The 27,504-nt window shown below is 42.3% G+C and overlaps 2 protein-coding genes across 13 annotated transcripts in view; both read left to right on the top strand.

The window, feature by feature from the left end:
- The first annotated feature begins 366 nt into the window (after positions 1 to 366).
- Positions 367 to 4,894, top strand: PRXL2C (peroxiredoxin like 2C). Its single transcript, XM_082335823.1, has 6 exons — positions 367 to 565; positions 1,094 to 1,162; positions 2,678 to 2,731; positions 3,132 to 3,237; positions 3,482 to 3,613; positions 4,256 to 4,894. Exons 1-6 carry the CDS (start codon positions 383 to 385, stop codon positions 4,381 to 4,383), a joined length of 672 nt encoding a protein of 223 aa, XP_082191949.1. The 5' UTR covers positions 367 to 382; the 3' UTR covers positions 4,384 to 4,894.
- Positions 4,895 to 7,792: 2,898 nt separating this feature from the next.
- The window catches only part of CDC14B (cell division cycle 14B), a 48,517-nt gene continuing 28,805 nt past the window's right edge, over positions 7,793 to 27,504 (top strand). For 11 of the 12 annotated variants that reach the window (XM_082336520.1, XM_082336522.1, XM_082336519.1 and 8 more), the window contains exons 1-4: positions 7,793 to 7,972; positions 15,833 to 15,926; positions 16,865 to 16,940; positions 18,493 to 18,585. In XM_082336520.1, coding sequence (XP_082192646.1) covers positions 7,813 to 7,972; positions 15,833 to 15,926; positions 16,865 to 16,940; positions 18,493 to 18,585 — 423 coding nt within the window. In that variant the 5' untranslated portion in view covers positions 7,793 to 7,812. The remainder of the gene's footprint in view (positions 7,973 to 15,832; positions 15,927 to 16,864; positions 16,941 to 18,492; positions 18,586 to 27,504) is intronic. The other variant, XM_082336528.1, reaches the window with a different exon arrangement.

The following is a 27,504-nucleotide window of genomic DNA, read 5'->3' as shown; positions in this document are numbered from 1 at the left end:
AGCAAGCCCTGACCTTGAGACCGCACAGTAGCGTCACCGCTTCTGTTCGCACGCAGTTTCTGGAAGGCTGGGGTTGACTCTGTGATGTCCTCCAGGCACAAACTGCGCTCCGCCTGCCACCGGCCCGCAGCGATTTTGGCGGCGGATTTCCCTCTCCTTTTACCCCCAGGCCCTGAACCCACCAGCTCCGCCTTCAGCGCGGCGCTGCCGACCCCGGGCCTCTCCCAGGGCCGGGAAGGAGCCCCGGCCCTCCCGCCCAGCCACGGCGTTTCCTCGCAGCCCGCAGCCCCCGGGCGCTCTCCTCTCCGGCTCCGCCTTTCTCTTCCTCCTCCTTCCCGGGCCAGGCGGAGGCGGCGGGGCCGGGGCCGGGGCCGGGGCCGCCATGGCCGGGCGGCCGGCGCCCCCCGTCACCCAGCAGGTCGGCAGAGCGCGGGGCTGCGGGCAGCGGCCGGAGCCGGGGGAGCTGCGGGAGGCCGCCCGCTGCCCGGTGGTGGACGCGGACGGGAGGAGCATCCCCTTCAAGGCCCTGTACGGGGAGCAAAAAGCCATCGTGCTGTTCGTGCGGGTGAGGAGGGAGCGGCGGCCCGGGAGGGCCGGCCCCGAGCCCGGGCAGGCTCCTTGCGGGGAGCCCCGGCGCGGCCGGGGAAGGGGCGGGGGAGGCGGAGCGGGGCGTTCACGCAAGCCAAGCTGGAGCAGAGAGGACAGAAAACACGAAGCAGCTGAGTTCTGCTTCTGAGAACCCCCGTTCTTTGGTAAAATCGTACGGCATTTACCGGAAAGGAAATACTTCTTCACCGTGTGTTTAGGGAAACAAGTATTGTGTTCCCTGATTTCCCAGCTGGCAAGCCAGCTCTGACATTCCTAAAATATCCAGAGATAAAAATATGAGCAAGGCCCCGAGCCCAGTGTCCTCGTTCGGGCTTGGATTAAATCAGGATCCTAATCCAAAATTGGTGACTGTAAAGAACTTCAGCCTTCCCTGTTGCCAGTTCCTGATCACCTCCAAAATGCTTTGTGGCTGAAGTTAGAATCTGATGCTTCCTTGCTCTGCAATTATGTCCGTTAATGATATGTCCAACTGGCTGTGTTGCAGCATTTTTTATGTTACACCTGTAAGGAGTATGTAGAAGACCTGGCAAAAGTCCCCAAGGCGTTTTTACAAGTAAGTACTCTGCCCTTAATATGTATATGGGGTTGCTGTAGTCGAGCAGATTTGTGACGTCCGGCTGCAGGCTGGTGTGAGGCTTAACCCTTCCAGGAATCAAAAAAAGGCTCAGAAGAAAGTTAGCGCTTTCATTGTTTGCTACAATAGCCATAATGCCTAGGAGACACAGGAAAGGATTTATTGCACTACATGCTCTGTTGCAGCAGCATTATTTCCCCCTGCCCTATTAGCTTGGTGCTGGTTTTTCTGCTGTGTTCTGAACAGCTAGACATCCCCTGACAGGCATTTCTTTTGGTATCAGTAGTCACCTGGGCAGATGTCTTCTCCTGACCACTTACTATTGCCCTTTCCATGATGCCGGTACGGCTGACTGATGGTTGTGCATGGAATAAGATCAGAAAATTGATTTGTATTAAAAATAGTCTCTTTTTCTATGGTTATTTGTAAGCTGCATCAGTTGTGTGACCTGTTCTCCAAGCAGCTGCACAAACAGGAGTGACATAGTGACAGAAAGGAGAAATGGAGTGGGCAGGGGTTGCTATGGACGGGTATTTGTTGGGTGGTAGGAGATACCAGGAAAGACAATGATCCCCTGCTAAATGTGGAAGGTCAATCTGTCTCTTCTAGGCTGCTGATTGAAATTCTGTCATATTTTATTCCCAACAGCAGCATAGCCGATGACAGAGACTCAGCTCCTCACTGACAGCAAGCCTTAGATGGACTAGGAACTTGGGGATGAAAAGGGGCAATTTCTTTGCCAGCTCCCTATCTCAGGACAGATGTTTCTTAACTGCTTGATCAGTGTTACTCAGAATGACATTCTCTTAATTTGGCTGCTCAAATAAATGTATACAGGGAATCAAAACTGTCCATGCTTTTCTCGGTGTGAGTATTCTGTTGTTAGGAGAGCTTCTTTTCATAACAAGCAAAATCATTCTATATGGGAAAGGCAAGTATTATGCCCTAATATTAAAACAACCTTATATTTTATTAACTGTTTTCCTGGTATCTAAATGAACTTAAGTTTTGGCCTCTAGTTTAGACTCAGGCCTAATGTTGCACCTGTAAAAGACAGCAGTACATGTGAATGCAAGTTATATCTATTGATGAGCGTCCGTGTATGTAAATCACAGACGTACTTGTATGTGCACCAACATTTGCATGCTGCTTCTTTACATGAGGGTGCAACCAAGTGGAAATTTGAATTTCCAAAATCATAGCAGGTTGCAATCAATTGAAAAGATGACACTGCTAATGCTACAGAAAACTTAAAGTTTATACATCTGTAACTTAAAAGTTATCTTTAATTTTTCACTTAATTGATGTAGCTGCTAACTGTGAGTGATAGACAAAGGTGCAGGCTCCAAACATGTAAGTGATGTTTATTTCAAATAATTTTAACTCAATGCGCTGTGATCATTAACTCAGGACACCAGATTCTGCTAATGCTTTGCAGTCATGCAGAAACACCGAGTTCCTCTTTACAGTTTCGATACCCATGCTCTGTTCTAGGAAGCAAATGTGAGGCTTATAGTTATTGGACAGTCATCTTATCATCACATCAAGGTAAATAAAGTAGTCATTAAGTACATTGTATCCTCTATTGTGTCTGAATGGTCTGCATTGAGGGATTTGCTCTGAGTGAAAAGATGGTCATTTGCAACCACAGAAAAAGAGGACAGTGTTCTTTTTCATGAAGGAATTCTAATAGTAGTACATGAATACAGCAAATAACTAAAACTTCCAGTTTAAAAACCACTAGGGCTTGCTAAGGAAACATCTTTTCTCGATTTCACTGGAAGTTTTGTTTTAGTAAAAGATTTGGGGCTATAAATTTGCGGCCTTTGATTTAACATGACAAATCCACAGGTTTCCAAATGGGGGGGGGTGGGATGGGGGTGGCGGGGTGTCAGTATTTTTTCCACTGTGAGTAGATCCTGACTAATTATATGCATATATTTTGCAGCCCTTTTGCAATTTAACTGGGTATACACACGAAATGTACGTAGATCCACAAAGGGAAATTTACAAAACGCTTGGCATGAAAAGAGGTGAAGGTAATAACGTATCAGGTAAGAATCATTTTCTCACCTTGTTTGGACTTACACAGACCAAAACAAGAACACCCTGATAAAATAGTGTGATCAGAATGTAAACAGGAAGGGAGCTGCCCATCAGACCATCCCTTGTAGGCTATATTTTGTCAAAACACTTGTAATCAGGAAACTAAACTATTCATAGCAGCTGTTTGATTTTGTTGTTCTCCTTATATACTTTTGTATTTCTAGATAACAAGTATTTTGCTGTTTTGTTTAGTGCGGAGCCCTCATGTGAAATCAAACACGCTCCTGGGAAGCATTAGGAGCATGTGGAGAGCAATGACTGGCCCCGCTTTTGACTTTCAAGGAGACCCCGCTCAGCAGGGAGGAGCTTTGATTTTAGGCCCAGGTGAGCTGCTTTGTTTTGTGGGAAAGTTACAGTCCTCTCCTTCAGCTGTTCGCTTTAATGCCACCATCTCGGCTGCTGTCCCTGTGGATCCCAAGGAGGCAGTCTTGTGCTGAATGGTGTGATTTTTGCCGGTTGAAGGAACTCGTGGCAGTGTCAATTGGGTAGTCCCACCTCCCCCGGAGGTGGCACAAAGCTGATAGCAGTCCTGCAGAAATCGATGGGAGTGCTGATGGAACAACAGCCTCGAAGTTTGGAGGGGTTTTTTTTTGGCATCATGGTGTTCACCGACATTCTGCACTCACATTTGATTCTAGGCATTTAATATGGTTTTAGCGGAGGAATAACGCATGAAGGAAGGGCTGCAACATGACAAAGTCATCTCATCAAATCATTAGGAAATATCATGCTACAGCAGATTTAATTTAGTTAGATGCCTTAATGTTCCTGGCGTCTATAACTTAATTAAAAAAAAAAAAAATCTTTGTCATTGTTTAAAATACAGTATATTGTGCAATCTGTAGAGCTAGTACACATTTGTACAAGAACTAGTAGGAAATTAGAACACTTCTTTGATTCACTTATGTCTTTGAATAAATAAATATTTTATTCAACTATTTACACATTATTCTCATTTCATTCCAGGCAATGAAGTTCATTTTTTGCACCTTGATAAAAACAGGCTGGATCATGTTCCCATTAACACAGTTTTGCAGCTGGCAGGAGTTAAAACAGTAAATTTCACAAACAAACCCCAGATTATTGACATATGACACTGACACAATATATAAATTTTTTTATTTGTGCTCTACAAGAACAATTCTCCAGCGAATTCCCACCAGCATCAGTACTGTTGTGTCTTTATGGGACATCTGAAACCTTATCTAGAAAATCAGAGCACAGAATAAGCTACCTGGCACTGAAGATGGACACGAAAGTGCTATTTCCGTTGTGTACAAGGGAACAAAAACTAAAACGCAACTGAGGCTTATTGCAAAAAATCCTGTAGCTTATTATTTCCTCATCAAACAATCTTGCCAATATATTTTAAAAATCTTTGTTCAAGACGCAGTAAACAAAAATATCTGGTTTTGCTCAGGACGAACTTGGGATTCTTGCCTTCAGCAGATTACACTGGCTTTCAATCCAATACTTCTCAGCGATGTTTTGAAGTTTCCAGCACTGTGTGACAGTCTTGTATTAAAATATACCTTGAAAAAATCACAGTTTCAAACACTGGCACTTAAGCTTATGCCTACTTTTGCGTCTGGCACTGGCAGACATTATGAAATACATACATTTTATAGTTTTAAATAAATATTTTAAATACCTCATCCATTGTCTGCAATTCTTTTGTGTCATTCATACAAAAAGCTTCATCTCTAAGACCAGGGAGAGGTGTGTTGTAAACATATTTCTGATCAGATTGTCAGTTTTGGAGTAGGCCATCGTCAATTACTTGTTTTCCTATGAAGATTTGCAGCAGAATATTCTCCCTTGTATGTATGTACTTTCTCTCAGAGCAAGAGGTCTCTGAAAAAATGTCCTTAGTTATTTCTGTCCTAGACAACTGAGCTAAGGAACACAGCATTTTGGTTTGCAGTTCTGTCAGATTTCATATCCTCCATTTTTCTAGAAATGTTTACGTTCAGAATCTATTGCTTTCATTAAAGTAGATGTGCCCTCTTTCATCCACAAGCCACTTCTTTTTAGCAATTTCAAAATAAGATTGCCCAAGATTTATGGAGGAGCATATCCTCCTCTGCAGTTTCTGGTCTTCGACCTTCACTGTAAAATGCTACTATTCATACATAACTCACCTGCAAATTCTCTCCCCTTTTAAGCTTTAACACTAATGCAATTGTAAAACAGCATTCTGTGAAGAGGTTTGTCCCTGCATCCATTAAGGACACTGGCAGGCCCAGAGCAAGCTGCGGAGAGCTCTACAGCATTAAAGAGTATGTGAAATTAAATGCAGTGTTCCTTGACGAAAAATAAAAGGCTTGCTTAAGAAACATAACGATACTGAGCAATGTAATTCCATTAAAGGTACTATGCCTTAGCACATTATTAATTACAGACACATTTTGATATGGTATGCTTAGAAGAAGGATATTATTAATGTAAAAATACTGTTTTCAGTTCCGTCCTTTGACTAAACAGCACTTGGCCCAGGGCTAAAAGTAGCCATGTGCAGACTCTGAACCCGTGTGATCTCAGGGCTGGCCAGAGGCTTCGTCGGCTCTTGGCACAGCGCTCTGGGACAGGCAGCTGAGCCTCACAGGGAAGGAAAGTCCACTTTTCATGAACCGCTACCCCTACATTCACAAATAAGGAGCTGCCCCCTCCCTCCAGGGCTCCCCCAGCTCACCGCTATTTTTGAGCATGGCGGAAACTCTGGAATGAAGCTGCCTCTATGTCACACAGCAGAAAGCAAGCTAGAAGCCTGGTCTTAGTTTGTAAAACAAAGACAAGAAACGCAGAAACCTTATATTATTTTCACAGAGGAAGAATGATAAATATTAAATTTATTTGTAGTGCTTCCACGCTGCTTCATTCACCTGATCATCACTGCCAAGGACACTGACTCTAGTTCCACTGTTGTTTTGCAGTCATTTCAACTTTCATGTTCTCGGTGTTTCTGATTTCAAAAGAAGTATTTGGCTAGCTGTTTTTCTGCATGTTTTGCTTCCAGTAGAATTAAAATAATATTCAATGGGAATAGTTCTATTGCCACGAATACATTAAATAAAACTAACTGTGGCTAGAAGAACTGCGGACTCTTAAAAGGGACTGGAATGAATTAAGCTGTAGTTTGACAGCTGTGTAGGTTGAAGTCATCCACCCTCACCATTTCAATACTGACAGGAACCATACCATGGCCTCTGTGTTATCCCAGCAAAATCACCTCTTCCAAAAGATTCACAAAGTGCAGACAAACAAAAAGAGGGACGAAGAGAGAGAGGAGGATTCAGCAGAAGAGCAATCCCAATTCGGGCATCGGCCCTGCATTTTGCATCGGGCCGCAGCCTCGCCGAGTTCGCCGATGCCCCGCGAGACAGCGATTCCCACGCGCATCATGAACGGCAACAACGATGGCCACGTTCACCCACGGGAGAAACGGTTTCCCAAGTGTCAGCAGAATTTTAGGCCTCTGGTGTTATTTAGAAAAAAGTATTTTAAACAAGTTATGCAGTGAAAGGTGGAAACCGGTGGGAGATAAAACACTGACCTCGCACGCAGCAGATGGCAGAAAACTTCAGCAAGGGCTTTTGTCACGGCCAGTCAGAGAGCGGTGGGGAGGGAGCGGTTTTCAGAAGTTGTTTTAACTGCTGGCTTGATTTATTTCAACACCTACTTAAAATAACGGTGCGTTTTAAAGTGTCGCTGTGTCTGAGCACCAGACTCAAACCCCGCTGCTTTAACTTTCCAGACAAACGCATTTACCGTTCCGACCAGCAGGAGACGGCGCGCACCGGCCCGGTTTCAGCGGGCCGCACGCGCCGCCACGCCCCCTCGGGACCCTCTGGGGTTCGCGCCGCGAGGGGCACCTGCGAGACCGCGACGCCCCGGGAAACCCAGCCGCGCACTCGCACCTCCGCGGGCGCCGGCTTGGCGCCAGCGCACGCGCCGCCGGCCACTCGCGGGGCGCGGGCCGGCCCCGCCGCCGGGCCCCTCGCGCCCCCGGGAGCCGCCTTTCGGTCACGCTGCCACCGCTCCCTCCCCGCTCCCCGGGCGAAGTCCGGCGCCACGTCAGCAGCCCGCAGGGCGGCGGGCGAGGCAGAGGCAGAGGCCGGGGCGCGGCGCCCAGGGCCCCGCCGGCCGCCAGCGGCGCCGAAGCGGCGGCGATGGGCGGGCCGCGCCCCGCCGCGCTCCCCCGGCCCACCTGTTACAGCCGCCACTATGACATCACCGACCCCACCGCTCCGCGCTGGTGACGCCACACCGCGCTGACCCAATCAGAGGCGGCGGGGGTGCCGGGAGGTGGCCGGGAGCTGCCGCCGGCTCGGGGCGGGGGGGCCGTAGGTGCATGGGGCGGTGGGAGGGGGCGGTGTCCGGGGAGACGCGTCAGCCGCCGCCGTCGTCGTCGCGGGGTCCCTCCCCTCCGGCGGCCCGAGCCCCGCGGGGAGCGGCGCGGCGCGGCGCGGCGGGGATGAGGCGGGCCGCCTCGCACCCACCGTAGCGGCGCGGCCGCCTCCGCCATGAAGCGGAAGAGCTGGGCCGAGGCCCGGCGCCGCGCAGCCCCGGCGCCGCCGGCTCTGAAGAGAACTCGGGGCGCGGCGTCGCGGGCGGCGGGGGGCGAGGTGGAGCGGCGGCAGCAGCAGCCCCCCGCCGGGCCGGAGACCTGCCTGAGGATCGCCGGTGAGGGGGGCGTGCCGGGGGGGCGGGGGCGGGCGGGGTGGCGGCGCGGCGGGAGAGTTGAGGCGCAAGTCGGGGCCGGGCTGCCGGCGGGGGGGGTGGGGGGGTGTCCGTCCCCCCCTCCCGTCCCGTCCCGTCGAGTCCCGTCCCGCCCCCCCGGCGGTGGGCGCCGCGCCGGCCCCCGGGTGGGAGGCGCGGCCGCGGCGAAGAAAAAACTTCCTCCCCGCGTTGGGTCGCCGCTGTCCCCGCCGGGACCCCGGGGCGCTCGGCCGGCGGCGGCCGCCTCTGCCATCTGTGCCGTGGGTCGGTTCTTGCGTCTGGCTGGCGCTTCAGGCTGCGAAGCGTGCTTTAAAAAGGCGTCGCTAGTCCAGCCGTCCTTCCAGGAGAACGGATACCGTGGTGTTGTAATAACTCTGGCTGTGCTGAGCAATTGGCTTGGGCTGTCGTCTTCTGCTTGTACGAGAGTAAAGGGAAGACATATCTGAACCTGTAAAACGTGTTTCTGCGGGGGAAAAAAAAGTAGCGTATTTCTCTCCCTATTGGGGATATATCTCTTTCTGCTAGTGTTGTGCTCGCTGGCTAGTGGGTAAAATAACAGAGAAGCGTCGCACCTCTTCTTGACATTGGAGTGCCAGCGGCTTCTGCAGGCGGGATTGCTCGGTGTCCGCCGTCCGTTTCGTGGCCTGCGGTTTGAGCGCTGCTTTGTTTTTGGCACAGGAACCTGCCTCTGTGGAGGAGCGTATTGGATCACAGCCGAAATAATTCTGCACTTAGGTTTGAGTTCCCCAGCTAGAAGACATGCTTGAGTTTAGTTCGCCTAAAAGCACAAAAAAAAAAAAAGAAAAAATTATGTCCTTTGTCAGAATGTGAGAATGGTAGAATTTACAACTTCTCTTAAAAACCAAGAAATAAACCTCACTTACCACTTCTCTGTGAAGGACGTGGGAAATTGTCTGTAGACAGAGCAAGCAAAAATACGAAAAGCAAACGTGGACAAAAGGCACCCGTCTTACCTGTGCCAAGAAACAGCGTTCCTTAAATTGACGAGTGTGTCCCCTAGATAACAGTATGTTTAGAAAACAGTAAGATTTTGTTTTAAAAATTGGGTATAGGATGTAGGAAGAATGTAAACTCCCAAAGCATACCAGATTCCTCTTTTTGAAAAGCTCTAATACTGTCAGGGAATAAAATCCTAAATACTCCAGCCTAAAATACAGCATTTTAGGCCTAAGCTACACGGGGAAACATAATGGTGTACTTATATGCAGAACTCTAATGTTACAATAACTCCATATGTGTATTTTTCTATAACTGCAACCACTTATATAGGAAATAGTGATGGTACAGCTTTAAGGTTAATCTAGAAACCCCTCATTTGCCAGGTGATGACTTTTTGATATCAAAGTAATTTCACTACCTAGAACACCATGCAGCCCTATCCAGCTCAGATCTCCAGCAAACAGGTCTGTCTAACCATTCTCACGGAGCAGTTGCTTGGATCTGCTAATGCACATACGGCATCAACAGGCCCCTTAAATTACTGTAATAATACAGTAGAGCACCTCGGCTTTGACTTGTGTTTTTTCAGTGGGATTTCACCATACACAGCAGTACACAGTGTAACAAACTTGATTAAAATGCAATAGATTATTATATTTAATAATATTTCATTTTGTCTTGCTCTTCTTACTGTGCACAGTGGCTGCTGTTTACAAGCTTCTAATAATGGAACAATTATAGTCTAATTTTTATTGCGCTGCTATGTCCTAGGTATTTTTTAAAAGAGAAACCTTAAAAGAATAAGCCCGCAGGCCTACCTTTTTATTCAGCTGTTTTAAAAGTTATTTCAAGTTTTGAACTGTCAGTTCTGCCTTCTCATAATGCAGTTCTGAGAAATGATTTAATAGTTCTGGACTGGAGATAGATTAAAGCATAAGGCCTTATTCTTGCAAATGGACATACTGGTAAATATTTTAGCCTCTGTAAAGGCTGAGAGGTCTGCCTTAGCTTGTCTGCTTATAGAAACAGTGCCAAACTCATTAAGAACATTGCAGGCTACCCTCATTTTTGTCTTTGCTAAACGGCAGAGGCAGAAAACAAACCCAAATAGCTGTAAAGATTTACGGATCTTTTCTTGCATGAGGTTACATTCATAAACAGCAAAGTTTGTAATCGATTATTTGCATGGATTTTGTACTCAACATACTTACAGTAATTATTGCATTTCTTTATTTTCTAATGAATTGTATGCATCAGCCATATGTCAATCATTTTTAATCAGAATCATGTAAATATTTTTGTTTACTCTTACGACTAGTTCAGGAAAGCTATTCTGGTAAAAAACTTTTCCTCTGTTAAGCTGCATAGTAAGCTTTACCATTTTCTCTTTGTCAACTAAGGCGTGAGGCTTGCTGGTATGAATTCAATTTGCTGGAACTGAATGCATTTCTTCTGTTTATTAGAAGCATATTCCCATATCCTTCTGATCTCTGAAAGAAGTAATTTATATGATCTAAAGAAAATGTAACAATTCTGTGTGAGATGCTTGAAAGCTGTTGATTTCCTTTCCTTGGCTGCTTTTCTTTGTCAATGCTCTGATTTTGTAAATAACATCTTAAAGAAGATGTGGAATAATGCATAAACGTCAGGCAAAAGGTGTGTGTCTCTCTCTCTCACCTCTTTTCAGTAGTTAATTCTAAAATGAAGTAACTACAATAACTATACATGGAATTAAATTTTAAGTATTATAACACTGTGGGGCATTTCTTGACATTTTTTTGTCCTCCTGCTAAATGTATATGCAGTTTGTTTACAGTGAGGAGCAAACATCTTAAAGGATGCTCTAAGCTGTACTGTATATGCCTTTTTTTCCTTTATTGAGAATCGTTTTACTTACACTGTCACTTTGAGTTTTTATGAAATAGCATTCGGTTCAATATGTTCATTGATCAGTGGGTTGGTTTTTTGGTTTTGTGTTGGTTTTTTTTCAGACCATTGAATTGTGTTTCGTTTTTCCAGTATTGCTGGCTTGTCATTATAAACTTTGTGTGTTACGTAGAAAACTGTTTTTTTGGAATGCTAAGGACACTTCTACTGAGTGTCATTAAGCTTTCCAGCATTTTGACTATCAACACTTGCAATTAGTTTTCATTATACAACTATCTCAGTACAAAGGTTGTATTTACTCTTTTATCAATATGACTTCACTTACTTGTGAGTCTTTCTCAAAGTTAAGATTTTAAATACGAGTTTAAGGCTTTTAGTATCTAATCCAGCACTGAAAGTGCACGAACATATGTAAAGTAGTCTTGTGTATCAGACAAGATCAGTATGTGCCAGACTCTATTTGAGTGAAGTAACAGTGTTGTTGATCAGTCGTGACATGGCCCTGAAAATACTTTTTTTCATGGTTTTCTGTTAAATAAAAAGGTCCTTTAGCTTTTCAGTGTGCTTTAATTTTCTATTTCAGAGGCCAGGCTGTTGTTTTAATTGCCAACTCTATCATCACTTTGAAATTTTAACTATCATAGTGATGAGCGAATGAATCTTTTCAAAGATAGAATGACTAAAAAGAAAATCTTGTACAACTTTGCTTTTCATCTGACATTGCAACGGAATGTCTTTTATGCTTTCTCATTTGTCTTCCTGATATTTTGGAGTCTTTTAAATCAAACAACAAAATACCATGTACCAACTCTGAATTTAGACACACACTCCTCTTACAGTAGTAAATAACTCTCTGGTTACATTCCTGGTAATTCAAAACAGACTAACATTGGTTTTTGTTGTACTGTCGGTCTCCTCTGAATTTCTCATCTAAGACATCTGTTTAACAATAGAACTGTAGAATTTCTCTTTTTATGAAATAATCTTTGCTGATCATACACAGACTTGTCCTGCAGCGAGTGCCTGTTTGGTATTTAGTTGTCTCTTGAATTACTGAGATTTCTTTCTCCAAGGCCTGTGCAGCAGATCCCGAGAAGCATCAGGCTTATTGAGAGTAAAGGGAAGGAGATTATTTTGTCATCTCTATATTCACATTAACATGATTTGAAGTGGTAGGTCTCAGTTTTCTACACATCTATTTCCACAGAACACTGTAGATCTGAAAAACAAGCAAAATGCTTTTCCTCCTGTATGCACACTGCAATTAGATGTGTGATTATTATAGCTTGTGTAGACATGCTTGTGCTAGCTTTAATCTCACTAGTTCATGTACCAGCAGTAGCAAAGCTGTGGTAACGTAGTCCTCGGTTAGGGGTTTGCAGGCTCATTTTGTCGTACACTGGATGCTGACTCAAATTAATTGCCTACAGTGACGTCCGTGTTTCTGTGTTTTAACTGTTTTGTTACACGAGGCTAACAAAATTAAGTGTACTTGAAGTATATCTAACATACTGCAGTCATATCGCCTAATTGCAGTGCAGATGCAGCCTTTAAGGCAGTGAGCCCTACTCTCTCATTCTTCTGAGAGACGATTAGAAAGGTCTGCTCTAGTTTGATAGTTTTAGGATGGCATTTTATCAGAAATTTGCAGGAATATGGAAGTACTTAAGCATGCTATATGTAAATGAAATACTAAAAAGCTAAAATTAGCAGAGGAAGCATAAAAATAATAAAATGGAAGCCTTGCTCCTACAGTCCAAACCTTTGTGGAGTCCTAGTGAAATCAATTCATCAGTGCTCTGGTGTATTTTATGTATCAGCCCTCATCCTTCATTCAGATCCTTAATGAAGGAATTCTCTCGCAGCATGTGTTACTCCTGTTAAAAAAACCAACATGCTAATCCTTGGCTAAACAGAACTGGGAATGTGTTTGCAAAAAAACAGGTAAAAACCGACATGGTGAGTAATACAGCATTTGTCTGATATCGGACTGGTAAGCCAGTAGAAAGGTAAATCCACTTATGGGAAAGGACTTCTCTGTGTAGCTCATTTCTGAAATCTCCCCATAGGAAACGCGTTAAAAAGATGGAGCCTGCTGTTTACATAATAGGGAGCAATTGTTTGCGGTGCACATGAATAGACAGCTTGTCAGGATATTGGCATTTGGCACACACTGCTCGTACTGTGAGGTAGTTCTGTAAATTCATTAAACTCAAGTTTCTTTCAGGTGTTTTAAGAATAGCAACAATTAACACGATCCAGAGATACCAGCGCAGAATTGGCAGTTCAAAAGGCCATGTACACACTGTTCGCTCAAGATAGGAATTCTTATTTTTGTTGGACGTTTTTGCAAAAGCTGCAGAAGATTTTCAGTAAAAGTAGGAGCGCTGAGGAAGCAAGTGATTCTGTTACTCCAAATCCTGCTTAGGAGGAAAATGCTAAATTATTTTAGGTCTTTGACCCGTGCAAATGTATTTCTTTGCATTTTGATCCTCCTTTTGTATTTGAGGATTTTGGATTACTCTTTGTGTAGTGCTTTTATGTTTTCAAAACTGATGTAAAGTTTATGTGAAGAAGCTGGTGTGCAAGAAGGTAGCGTGTCAGTTTGAGTACTACAGCCATTCGGCCCAGATTTTGGTGCGGGTGTTGTTTGTGTACAGGGAGGGCTCAGTCTAAGTCAATAGTTAGTCTGGATCTGAAGGACAGATGCCATCGAGGGAAAAATTCTGGCTGTGTGTTCCCACTGTTAACCCCCAGTGGGCTGGTTCGGTGAGCTAACTCAGAAGAAGACTTCTGCTTGTAAGGAACCTGGTGGCAGCTAGCCATTAAATCAGTTTAGAAGTGGTGTGAAATTATAGCTTGGGGCTGTAGTGTGATGTGTGTTTAATCTAGCAATGCCAGTTTAAACACAATCCCTAGATATCATGTCCTCTCAGTTCTCCTTTCTGCTTCCCCCTTTGCCCTCAGTCCTCCCCCACACACGTTAGCTCCTTAGCTCTCATTCTCAGGGCAGAGGGAAGTAAACCAGCGGAGCAGCTTTTTTTTTTTTTTTTTTTACCTTCTTCTTTTTTGCCTTTTTTTTTTTTTTTTAATACTGTGCTAGGATACCTGTCACAGTCTCTGATTAGCACAAATCCACCTTGACACAGCACGGGGAGTAACACAGTGGTGGGGACAGCTGCAGGGGAGTTGTGGGAAGCTGGGCCTCCCTCACCGCCAAAGTGTTGGCCTAAATGCTTTCCCAGGACTGCCTTTCTGTGAAGCATTTTCCCATAGCACATTTTGTATCCACTTGCGGTATCGGTGCACTTGCTTCTCCACACCTATTTCCCTTTGGGGGCCAGTTTAGTCACTTAAAAATAAGCAGCATTACTCTAAATGTTATCCTTTGGCTTGTTTTCAGGAGATGCTTTCGTAAATGCTGGGAGGTACAGAAGTTCCTAAGCAGGTAAGGCACTTCCCAGCTAGTCCTGCAGCTGGTGTGCCTACAAGATGGGACTATTAGACATTAAATAAGCAAGTTTGGTGCCTTGCTTCTGCTGAGAGAGAAGGGAAGTGCCGGACTTGCTCAGGAGTTCCTGCACATCCCACTGGTTGCTCCTGACCTGTAAATGTTTAAGCCAAACCATTCCCATCAGGCTGCTGTTCTACTGAAATGTGCATTTAGCAAATGTACACTTTCTGGTGGTGGTGTCTGCCTCCACACCCCGACGTATTGCTGTACATAGGTGAGCACGGAGCGTGTGAGTGTTGAAATACAGACATGGGGGCTCCTTTCATGGCATACTTCACCGGGTGTTGTCAAGATACAAGTAATGATTTCTAAGTCCTAGTCATGGAGGATTTTGTTTTGAAGCCTAAAGTGATTTTTTTTTTTTTCCTGCTCTGTGGAAAACGAGATACAGTTTTTCTTTATCAGAAATTATGCTTTGAAATTATATGCAGGTGATCTGTTTTGATATTTAAGTAATATATCTGTTCCAGGCAACTAGTTTGCAAGAAAAAAAATCTTTCCTTTTAGGTTTGAATTTTAATCCATCTATTTTATAATGATATTTTTTCAGCAGGAGGAAGAAAAGTATTGCTGTGGTGCTGCAAGGCCTCAATTTTTATTGACCAATTACCGCAAGCACAGCAATTTACAGCAGCAGCACAGTCAGTGTTTAAAGTTCACTGGGGCTACAGCTCCCCCGGCCATGAAAATAATTTATATGTGAATACCGCTGGCGTTTTTTCCCTCTCAGCTTAACAAAGGAAACCAGGGCAAGCACAAGGTGCCTCCTGCCTGTGTGCAGGCTGGCTTTGAAGGGGCAGCCGGGGTGGGGATGGGGAGGGGGATGGGGGTGCGGATGGGGATGTCCAGGCAGTGGCTCCGTTGGTTGGTGCTCCCGCGGGTGGCAGTGGGCTGCCGCCTCGCCGCCTCGCCCCCTCGCATCTCTCTGGCATCTGCTGCCTGCAGGCTTTTAATTGCACGCTGCTATTGTCAAAATCATCGTTTTACGGAAAGATGGGAAGTGCCTGCGCTTCGGCAGGAGCTGTTTAGTTTAATGTAGGTGCTATGAGGTGCTGAGGGATTTGTGGCTTAGTTGTGGGGAGGGTGTGTGTGTGCTGGTATTCGAGTGCAACAGGTGGGGTCTGTTGCCAGAAGGAGGTGGGTCTCTGCTGTGTGCGTGGGTGCAAGTTGGCCTCCTGCTATAGTGCAGAGTCGCTAAACAGGTAGCTTTCCTGGGAATGCTTTGTTTGGGAAGGAACACTACGGAGCTGCGGATTGCAAGAACACTGCTGAGCAAAAAGCCTCGATCTTTGTGTGCCTTGTTGCTTAACACCGGAGAAATAATAATGTCTAGTTCGGTAATACTTAAAAGAAGACTCAGTTCATTTTAAACCATTTAAAGTTGTTCTGTTGACAGGTAGTACTCAGACTTTCAGCAGAAAAGTGTGATGTTTATAAAAGCTTTAAATTTTCTTGCATTTCAGATCGCCTTTATTTTGCAATTCTCTGCCAAAAACCAAAGAGTGGAGCTGCAAATACCCATTATTTCTGCATAGATGATGAACTCGTATATGAAAAGTAAGTACAGACTTAGTTTTTCCTGTTTTTTACAGATAATTGAAATAAATTAGTCAGAACAACAGCAATGAGGAATCAGTCTAATTGACATTCTGTTTTTAAATGTAGCTGAGAGAAACATACATTTGCATTATAGAACTAATACGAGTTTGGTCCTGTCAGACTTATCTGCCATGATGATTTATTTATCTTAGAATGGTTTCTTGGCTTCCCATCAGGATTTCTTAAAAATCTTTTCAAAGCAGAAGCTTTCATTGTACCCATTCTTGTTGGAAGACACAGGAACATGATGCAACAATATATATTCAGAAGTGCGCACTGGACTGCTGAGCTGAAGGGAGTGTCTTTGGTTTCTCAAGTATTAAGTGGAATGTCTAAACTTCCTAGAATAAGAGAAAAGAACTGGGAAAATCAATTCAAGCCTTTATGAGCTGACAATGGATATATTATTTCCCCTGTAGTGAACAGTGTATGCCTCTGTATGTCATCTGGAATGCTGCTAATTCTTCAAATATTTTTGACCAAGGGCGTGCTTACTGTTTTTGAAAATACTAATGAATCTTTAGTGTCTGTGTTCACTTTTCTCTAGCAATATTAATTGCCTTCTTTTAAAGTAAAGCTTTTGGGTTGCTCTTAAAATAAGAGTTTCTAAACTGGTGCCAGAGAGTGATACAGTAGTGAGAATTTTTCAAACCTTGAGTATTCCATTTTGAGTAGTGGTATGTGGAAAACAAAGAAAAAAGTTTTAGTCCCTGCTTAAAGATGACAAAACTGTTTCCTCCAACAAAATAGTATTTATGTAAGAAGGCATTCTTGTTTTTAGAATGATGCACATATATCAGATGTATATTATTACTCCTTGCTTTGTGCATCTGATTAAAAAAAAAAAAAAGGCATTTACAGAGGTCATGTACAATTTTTCCCCTTTCTCATACCAGCTTCTATGCAGACTTTGGACCACTCAATCTGGCAATGGTCTACAGATACTGCTGCAAGCTAAATAAGAAATTAAAGGTAACACTTGGGTTTTTTTTATTCAATATTCTTGACTTTTAAAGAACAAAAACAAACGGGCCAAAAGTTTTTTTTTTTTTTGTTCAGATGCTTTCCTGGGTTCCTAATCCAGCTAAGTTTTGAATATGAATGCTAAATTTTATCAAGGTGAATTTAGGGAGGAGGAGGATCAGGAGGGAAAACTCACTTACTTTTAAGATCCAGAAAATGAACCGCTGTGGCAGTAACTAATGCTAAGCTCCTAAAACAACATCTTCTCTGAGGGGTGCCCAGTAATTTTTGGGATTGGACTCTTGATAGAGCATAGTGTCTTTAAAACAGAGAGTTAATTAACACGAATGACTTCAAGTTAGTTGACCTCTAACAGATGCTGGAGTATAAAACCTGTTAGGCAGATAAAAAAGCTTATTAGCATTAATGTGAATCACAGTTTGCCTCTTCAAAACTGCTTAGATCTTGAAAATGCCACTGAACTGTGAAAATAGGGAAGTATGCAGAACATTATAATTTAACAGAGGTTTGTGGTTTTTTTGTTTTTTTTTTTTTTTATTCCTTGATGGCTGTCACTGGTATTAGCTTGCATAATTTAGAGTCACTTTGTCCCTGTGGCACTACAAACAGGTTTGCTGGAGACAAGATTCTCTGATTTTTGTTTACAGGATGCTCTGACGCAGCACAAGTCTATAGTATCATCCCTTTGAATATCTTGGGCTTGATAATGGAGAGGCGTGTTAGGATTGGTGAGAACATACTACTGCTAGTGATATGAGGTTTATTTGTCTTGAGTGCGTTGAATAGTATCTGAGCAAGTAACAGTGCTATTTAAATAGTGACATTTTATGATAGCTTAGCAGTTGATCAAAGTATACAGTTTCAAGCGCATCACAGTTTGTTTCAAGAGCCAGTCAGGGGATAGTTTTTGCTGCCACCACAGATGTAAGTGTCCTTTCTATTGGCAATGCTGTTCAACCCCCTTTCTGAGATAACTGTAGAAACTATATGCCAAGCTGAGATGAAGTTTTAAAAAGTTATTTACTATAAAGTTTAGAAATACTTTAAAAATATCTTAATCTAAGCATATATTTTCCAGTGGTTCTGATCCTTAGAAACAACTACTAGTTGATTTATCTAGAGTCAGGTTTTCTTTAAGGATAAAAAAGTCTAAATTCTGTTTTCAAAACTATTACGACTTTAACATGCATGTGATATTTTTGAGAATGCCACTTTGTATTTACTTCTCATAAATGCCTATCTGTTACATAGGGCTTGAAGTCAGAAATACTAAATGCATTTAAGGAGAAAAAGAAAGATTACTGTAATTTGTATCAAAAATTATTTAGGCTGGATACCGGGAAAAATACTGGAACAATCTAGGTAGGGATGCAGTAGAATCTTCCAAAGCTTTTGAGGGCCTAGTCAACAGTATACTTGGTCCTCTGAATACATGTGGCTGAAAGTAGGTAAACAGACCCTCGCATTCTTCTAATATTATAAAAGAAGGTATGAAAAGCCTAAAATGCAAAATCATAATCTTGTTCATTTCTTGATACAGTCATTTTCATTGATAAGGAAGAAAATAATTCATTATACTGGCTTTGATCAGAAAAAACAAGCAAATGCTGCATTCCTCATAGGCTCCTACGCAGTAAGTATTTAAGCTTTTACATTACATCAGCTTGCTAAATGTGTTCATTTTTTCATACTCAATTTTTAAAACAGCAAGATAAAAACAATTATTTTCTCTTGAATGATCTTCCTACTAATGTATTTTATAGTAAGGTGCCACATACTAGGACAGTTTTTAAAGTCTAGCAGGTATGTGAATAGAGTTGTATGGTTTTGGTTTTTTTCCCTCTCTACTGCAGTCTGTGCTCCTAAGAAATAAGAGCACTACTGAAAAAAAAAGACTTTATGAATATTTTCATTTAGAAAAAGTGACTGCTTCTTCATGTTTTTCCCGTCCCCCACCCACACATAATTTCTTTTTTTTCTTTTTTAAAATAGAGAAATATTATCTTGCTCAAAGTACAGGATATAATTTCCCATTGCATGCATGTTTAAATATACCTTTTCTTCCCCAGCTGCTTCTTCTCTAATGTAAGGTGATCTCTTCAGTTAACTTAGGAGAAGTGAGATCATGTGGTAGGCTTAGAGCTGGTATAAAGGCTGAGAATATACAAGGTGGCTGGAAATGTATTGAGCCAGGTCCCTGACTGTAGAGGGGAAAATGACTGGCCGTATGTCACAACTGCATGTGTTTGGTACACAAGAGTGTAGTCAAGGAATAAAATGTGGAATGCTTCATAATGAAAGATGTGATGTACCATATTCATGTTTTGCTTTGACTTGTAACACACCTTCATTGTAACCATCTCTCTTGTTTACTGAGTAATAAAATGAAGTGAGAACCTATGCGTTTTTTGATGTTGGAGATTTGAGGGGTCAAAGTTCATGTAGCCTTAGGTCATTCCTATTTGTTAGCTGCAAGGCTATACAGTACTTGCTGTGATGCTGGCAGTCTCCTTGCTGCCTCTCTACATCATGCCGGAGGTCTATTTCCTGCTGCCCAGGGTTCCTCTGTTGTCTGTTTTCTACAGTACTTATTACACATTAAGAACTAGATTTCAAAATGGGTCACTCTTGGTATTTGAAACGCAGGTGCTTAGGAATGTTGCTGTAGACCTTTGCATTCTTAAACCACATGGAAACTGGCAATGTGAGTTACTAAACTTGTTTGCAGTTAAGGCATTATGTTGACAAAAGAGCTGCAGCTTTTAGGAAGACTACTTTTTCCTAGTGACTTGATCATAATGGGGGCCCAGAAAGCGAGAGGGGACTGGCTTCAGCTATCAGTCATTATTTGGAAGGAAGTGGTTTTTGTTTTTCCCTAAACTTTTGTTCTAAATATGTGTAGCAGTATTGTGCAGCACAGCAGCTGATATTTTGAGCAGAATCCACGCTATGGAAAATTAACTAATGGCAAAACAATCTAATATGAAAATATTGTGATTGACTTTGTAAAAGTATGCAAAAAACCTAACAGAAATCTTATTTCTGATCATCCAGTAGCCCTGCCATGTTGCAATAACAACATGCAGTTGAAGAGGAATGCTTGGACGGACTTGAATAAAGCTTTAAGATTAGTATGTATGGATTATGAAAGTGCAAAGCACAGTAATTAAAAATGGAGGCAATTGGACAGAGGAGTAGGCAGTTTTTGCTTCAGAAAACTGTGGTGAAGGAGGTGGGAGTGGCAGAGTACAGAAGAGATGCTAACACAGATCCAGCTGAAGTATAACATGGTATCATGGCTGGGTAGCCAAGGCACGCGGGAGGGCTAGTTGCAGACAGCTGGCATAGAGCAGAAAGAGGCTCGTCAAAACCACTGGCAATTTTCAGAGTTCAGAGACTTGTGCTTAGGTTATTGCATTGTACAGGTTGAATATTTCGGCAGTTTCCCTTAAAGACCCATGGCGAAGTGAAGCACTAGGTGAATATCAGTCCCCTCCTTGAATGGGGGTGTGGCTGCCTTGCATAATCGGAAGTCCTAGATGGTGAGGTAGCTCCAGCTAGGTGCTGATTTTCTTTCCAGTGCAACAGACTTTGGCTTTGGTACTGCTTTTTCTGTAAAGTAGGGTACGTTTCTTCCCAGATTGATGTGGGAGGGATTCCAGTGAAGGAAGATCACAGAAGAAAGACTCTGCCCCTGAGGCTTACATTTTTTCCCTGGTGCCCTTTGATGATCTTTCATGAAGAGGCAGGCTTAATTACAGCACTCACTGGTGAAGTGTTCAAACATACACATCCCACATTTCTGCCTTCTGTAGGGAGAAGTGGACTGTTCTCTATGGGGTGAGCAATGGTATAGGATCCGTTCAGAATGCATGATAAATATATGTCTATAAGCATATTTCCTGATTGAAAGGAAATACATCGAGGCCTTCTTTATTTAAAACATATGTAGGCTTAAGCATCCACCTACTCTTTCAGTTCAGAGTGCTTTGCTTTTTGATGAAGAAGGATCCATCCAGCTATTGGTCAAAACTTTAGAAAGCTTTTGTGTAATTTTAGTTGATCAGACCATGTCCTGTTGGTAATGCTCTTTGCTGCTTGAACTGAGTATCATCATCTAATTTCTGATCCCTTACAGTGTAAGTGGTAGGTTGCCACTGTATTTTGTTCTCTGTGGGTTGAATGTGTTTTCTTGTTTGATTTTTGGGTTTTTAGCTTCATGGTGGGTTCCCATTTCAACAGTTTACCTTAGATTGAAGAACTGCATGGCAGTGCATCATGTTGGAGGAGTTCAGGTGGGAAGAGCAAGAAGTAGAAAGGGAAAGTAGCTTTTGCAGAGTTAGCCATGAACATAGTGCTTGTCTGCATGTGTTGTAAGGCCTTTGATAAATTAAGCATAGTTTTGGGTGCAAGGTGCTCGGTAGATGGAGGAGCTTTAAGTTACTGGTTAGGAGTAACGGTGCCAGGTTTTCAGGAATAGCACAGACACAGTAAGTGTGTGTGCTTTCTGGTTTTGTTCTCTCTTTTTTTAAACACAGTCACATTTTAACTATAAAACTATAATGAACTGTATATAACTAGTTCTCTGGAACTTGTATGTCCTCTTAAACATTCAATATTTTTATGCTAGCAACTTCTGAGCCTGTCATTTTAAGGGCTTGTTGACCTTAAATTTGTATTCTTAAACAGAATATTTTTTAACTTCTGCTTAAAGGAATTGGGATATATTAGCATGGTTTATCATTCAACATCTTTTGTTTAAATACATATGTGTATGTATATATATCGTGGGGATACGCTCATTTTGACTACTGAGGCAATTACGAAAGTCTTCATTAACTGTGGTGAAGTGTAAGGGCAGCTGCTAGTGTTATGGTTTACAAGCAAAGTCTGTTCCCAGTCTTTTCTTCACAGTTGGTGTGTTTTAATGTTTTCCCTCCTCCCCTTCATCTAACTTGTCTTTCTTTCCTCTTCAGTGGAGATAGTTTCCGAACTCTCCAGGCTACATACTTCTTTCTCCCTCCTCCCACATCTGCTGCTTCCTTCCAGGTGTACTTTGATGTGACAGCACAGCCTAACTCAAGCTACAGGGCTCTTCAGTATAACATGGCCTTAAAAGCGAAGAACAAAGTTTTCAAATACGTTGTTATATATGTAGTTTTAGAATAAAATATGATTTTTTAGACTAAATCTTAACAGTTTAGATCTTAATCCCTTTATTGTTCATCTTCCATCTATTTTAATTCTGTATTCTGTTTCATTTTTACAGATGATATACCGCATAATGGGAATAATATTCTTCTGTGTAGGTTAGCATAAATTTGGCACGTTCAGCTGCACAAAGGGTAGCCAGAATTCAGTGTGTTGGGGTTGAATGTTTACACTTTATTTGGGTGGAGGGGGTGAGGGGAAAGAAGGGGGGTGGGGGAAAAACCCTTTGTTCTTCACCTTTTAAAGAAAAATTGCTTTTCCTTGGAAGCTATCTGCACTGTTCAGGCCTTACCACTCTACCAAAGCAGCAGTGATCTTCTGAGTTGATCTCTACAGTGGCTTCTCTTGATTTTCGCCAGGACTTGGCTGTGGGTGAGGAAAGTCTGCTTCTTTCATCATTGCTCCTGCTATATTAAGAAAGACAATGTACCCTCTGTGCCCTGTCCACCCAATTCCCCCTCTACCCTTGGCTGCATTAACTTAGTAACAGTGTTTTTTTTCTCAGGCCTGGCACTAATTATGTACTTGGAGGGTGACCCTCCGAGGGTACCGCCCCATGAACTGCTGTAATTCAGGTCACCTTCTCCAGGACTCATCTCTGTACTTTGTCTATTTTCTCATCTTCTTTCTTCAGGGTAAGCAGCGTTTCCTTCATCTGTTCTGATCCGTAGTACTGTTTTTTTTGCCTTTTCATTTGTTAGTGTCCTTCCTAGCTGTGGGCCTAATGGCTGGGTAGAAGCTGGAGGTTGCAGAAGCAGCTAGCACCCGTCTGAGGGATGTTGAACTGCTCAGTTCTTACTGTGGCATTTGCAGAATTATCTCTGGCTAAGCCGTGGGAAAGCACACAAACCTGTTTGTTTAGCGGTCCAGGCTGAGTGGTGGTAAATGGGTAACTGCGGCAACACTCAAATTACAGGTGGGTAAACTGTGTTTACCCTCAGCTACGTTTTGGTGAGAGGTGCTTGTGCTTGACAAGCCAGTGGCAGAGACAAGATGAATAAAGCCCTGGCCTTTTGTTTAAGCAAAAGTTGCCTCGAGTCTTTTTTGCTTTCTCTGTGTTTGTGTCCTCTAAAAAGCTACCTTCTCTGAATTGTATTTGGGAAATCGTGATTAGTCTTCATGACGGCAGCTTTTCCTGCTGTTTGTACTAGGTTATTCCTAACGATGTTCTTACCAGACTGCTTGTCTCCATAGGAGAAGAAGGGTTGCTCTTTGAGGGTCCCTCACTACAGTACTAGCTTGCTTTCTTAACTGTGGTGAAGTACTGATGTGCCCAGCCCAGTCGGTTCCCAGCTAATAGGGTTTTCTATAACTCCCCTCCACTGTTTAAAAGGTAATTGGAAGTTTCTTGCTTTTGTTTATGATGAACAAAGAGTTGCCAGAGACAGGCAGTTATTCCCTCTCTGCCACTTTTATCTGCTTAATGACTGTGTTTCTGCTAATGAAGGGACTGTTGGCCACGTGTGCATTTCTTCAGTACACCACAAATCCATACAGGAAGCTTTTTATTCTAATATATTTCTATTTTAATTTTGCTGTATTTAACCTTTTCTTCTAAGGGATATTGTTAGAAAATTTAATGTATTAACTGACTAGTATATCCAGTGGAGGTTTTAATGAAATAAAATATTTAATACATTTAAGTTATAGTAAAATTATGCATGTGTGTGAGCTTGTATTGGAGTCTGCTCACACACAGTAGTTATTTGTATTTGTTCAGAATGGGTCGGTTGTGATTATTTGCCGTTTACAGCAGTTCAGATTATTTTGGGTGAGTGACATTTTTGGAACGTAGTTGTATCACATGAAATTTGCTTGTAAGCAGTTTAAAATGAATCATTATTTTCTTGCTTTTAAGTCAGTATGGTTGGTAAAATGTGTGATTTAGGTAGCAACCTTAAGTAGATTTTGCAGTTAAGGGTGGGCAGGTGGATAAACTTGATTACACTAAGCACATCATAGATGTGAATTTAAAGTGCTACTTATAGACTTCAGTTGATATAGTTTCTAACAGTACACCATATTTAAATATGCTATTTAATTTTCCTGAAAAAGCAACAAGTTATGTCATAGATGATTATTATCAAACATGTTTTGTCTTGCATGCAGCATTACTATTTCACTTGGCAGTCCCATGTATTGAAGATTAAGATGCCTTTTTCAATCAGAGCCTCCTTTCCTTTTCTATCAGGAATGCTTCTCATCCTATTGTGAATACCATTTTCATGATTGTAACGCTAATCTAGGAAACCTTTGTTTAAAAAATAGGGCTGGTTTGAAAACACTAATATGAATCAGACAATAACATGGCTTGCTAAAAGAACTCTCATTCTGTGGTTGATTTTAAATGCTCATAAATAAAAACTCTGTTGCCTAGTCCTGCAAGCCCTTCTATTTCATTCAGTGAACATTATAGCGGCTGTTTGACTACACAGCGATGTTGGCAGCAGTAGTGCTTGAGTGCACCTTTCCCAGTACTCAACGCTTGGATGGTTCTTGACCGTTCACAGAGCTGCCTGCAGTCCCTTAATTAGAAACAGATGTCCTAAATGAAAAGGATGATTAGAGCAATGTTAATGGTTCAACTGCTAATCGGAAATTTCTGGCTGTATTTTGAAGTTCAGTAGGATTTTTTTTTTTGTATGCATAAAGAAAGCAAATTTCTAAATTGTTGGTACACAAGTGATTACACAGTGTGATAAAACGGTATGTTATTTTGGCTTGATAGATGTTAGTTCCTTATAGTAACAATTTTCCTGGAAGGTACTTGAGTAAAAGATTTTTAAAGGATTTTAAGAGTTTTTCCATGTGTATTTGTGTGTGTGTGTATGTAGATGTGTATGTAGATGTGTATGTACACCCATCTGCACTTGCATATGATTGTAGGAAAATTCTAAAACCGATGCAACTGTACTTGTTGATGATTTATTTCAGGTCTGCTGAATTCTCTAAGATTTTTAAAAAGCTGCTTTTTTTTTTTTTTGATATTTGCCTGACCTGCAGGAAAGGAGCCCCCTGGCAAATCAATATAAGGTTCTAATAGACTTTTATGCATTTGTATATACAAGAATGGACAAAAACCATCCCAGAAAATGCCCACTCCTGCTAAATAACAGTTAATATCATTGCTTGAAATTTATTTTAATGCTTTTTATCTTTTAATAGTACTTCTTGGTGGCTGCTTTATTGGCATTAACTTAAGAAAGCAACTTTATTTGTGAAAGTTTCTGTATCTTAGAAAGCACAGCAGAAACATAACTTACAATCAGCATCTGGAGAAACTGGTTTTAGCTGTTGTATATCTTTATTTCTGGAGGTTATGTCTTTTCCCATTTCGTCTCCTTCCCCCTGTACATCCCTCATGAATTTACAAATAGATCCTTGTTTTGCTATTCATCAGATCAATATTTCCATTCTCTTCTTTTCTGAAACTTCAGTTTTGCTTACCGCCTTAGAAAGTCCTTCTCTCTTTCAACGCTTCTACTACAGATCTCCCTGATCGCTATTGCTTTCTCATTTACTGGCTTTCTTTAGTCCTTTGTTCACCACATCATTCCAATGAAATTGTTAATCCTTAAGACTTTAGTGGCCTCTTCCTGGTCACAAAAAGTGTTATGTAGTTTCCATTTCAGTTTGTGTCAGGAATATGTTTTTGAAGTGAATCTTTCCTTAAACCCTGCTCACTGCATTTTGGTTCACTTCATGGAGCAGTCTAGGAGCAATCCTAACAGGTAATGGGTGTTCAGTCCACAGGACCAGCCTAGGACTAGCTGTTAAGGTAAAAAGCTGCTGAAAGTGCATAGTGTGGATGTCAGATCTTCAGTGCTGGCTCTCAGTCAACAGATGCATTTCTGCTGGTGCACGCCACCTCCTAATGCAGATGTGGCCTCTGCTGCCTTGACGTCTCTTGCTTCCCTGGGCTTTGCTACTTCTTCCCTCACTCCTTCCCTTACCTGCTTCCGTCTCTGGAATTTGGTTCACCCACAACCTGAACCCAGGCTCACCCATCTTCAGCCTCCATCCAGCCTTGCTTGCATCCAAGATTTCCAGCTGGGTGCTCTCTTACGGTCTTAAGCTATAAGAGAAACTGATCCTGTCTCCACTTTGACTGTCACAGCTTCTTGTGTTGTGTTGCTGCCAGGATACTTTCCTTGTGAAGTAAGTGTCTGTTTATGGTCTTTCCTGTTCCATGTAGAGACTGAACGCCATTCTTCCCTTTTGAAGCACTCCATACCGTTGCACCTGTCCAGATATCGTCGTACTAACCTAATTTTTTCTGTAAGCTACTTTTCACTGACAACACCATCTGACCATTTCATCAACTGCTGTCTCTGCAACTGTTCACATGTCATATCTTGTGCGCGTAGTAGTATCACAGCTGAAGTGTAGCAGGGTCTCTCATTGTTTCAGAAAATTCTGAGAAATCCAACTCGAAGAGCTTCCTTCTTCAGTGAATATACTGTATATTGCTTCAGTTGTACAGGAAGGACTGTGTGTTTTTGCTTAGCAGCTTGTCCACATTGAAGAATGCCATCTTCTTGCAGCGCACTTTTTGTACGTACTAAGTGGTGGTAGACATTGGATTTTTGTGTCAAAATCAGGTTGGCTTTTTAAAGTGTCCTTGTACATAGCAAGTGTTCATAGAACTCTGTTAAGGAAAGTCCATACACATGTGCATGTATGTTACAATGATGTTTCTAGCAACTTCACTGGTAATGTAATTTCAGAAGTTGGACCTGTGCTTAAGACCTAACAAGTTTTGGTATACCATAATGTTATTTAGACTTATTTTAATACAACACTTAATGTTATGGAGAAAATGTGCCTCTTGCAGCTGTTACACTTGCAAACAAATGCTTCTGCATTGAAGCTTGTTTTCTTTAAGAAGCTGGTAAAAGGTCAGCTGAGATACAGGAGAAATCCTTGGTCTTTCTGAGCTACATGTGCTTACAGGATTAGCTAGTATTAGCTGTGTTTCTATTTGCCTGATGTACAAGTAGTACTGTCTGTATGTTACCCAGCCTTACAGCACTGAATCCCAGGTTTTTTCCAGGTGACTCGTTTCTGGCTACAAACTCTGTTTCTGCTGCTTAATTACCTTCTGTTTGCTAATGCCATTTCATGTCTCTGGTTTGTAAGTTTTTCTGGGGCAGGACTCTTTCTCTGATAAGCAAGCAGTGCTAGATTTATATGGTTGCTAGCAATATGTTCACTCTGCAGCAAGATGCAAAGTATGACTGTACCAAAGCACACAACTTGAAATTTCTTGGAACATAACTTTTGTATCCAATCCAGGCAATGAATATGCCTGCAGAACAGAAAAGTGAACTCTGGCATCTGA

This window comes from Platalea leucorodia (genome assembly GCF_965183815.1).
Source record: "Platalea leucorodia genome assembly, chromosome: Z".
Lineage (NCBI taxonomy): Eukaryota > Metazoa > Chordata > Aves > Pelecaniformes > Threskiornithidae > Platalea > Platalea leucorodia.
Note: the sequence above shows the minus strand (reverse complement) of the source record. Positions and strands in the feature narration are given on the sequence as shown.

Excerpts from the sequence above, each read along its gene's own strand:
- PRXL2C (XM_082335823.1), top strand. The coding sequence starts at position 383 with ATGGCCGGGCGGCCGGCGCCCCCCGTCACCCAGCAGGTCGGCAGAGCG. Across the intron at positions 566-1,093 it reads CCATCGTGCTGTTCGTGCGG|CATTTTTTATGTTACACCTG; the intron begins GTGAGGAGGGAG and ends GCTGTGTTGCAG. Across the intron at positions 3,238-3,481 it reads TGAAGGTAATAACGTATCAG|TGCGGAGCCCTCATGTGAAA; the intron begins GTAAGAATCATT and ends TGTTTTGTTTAG.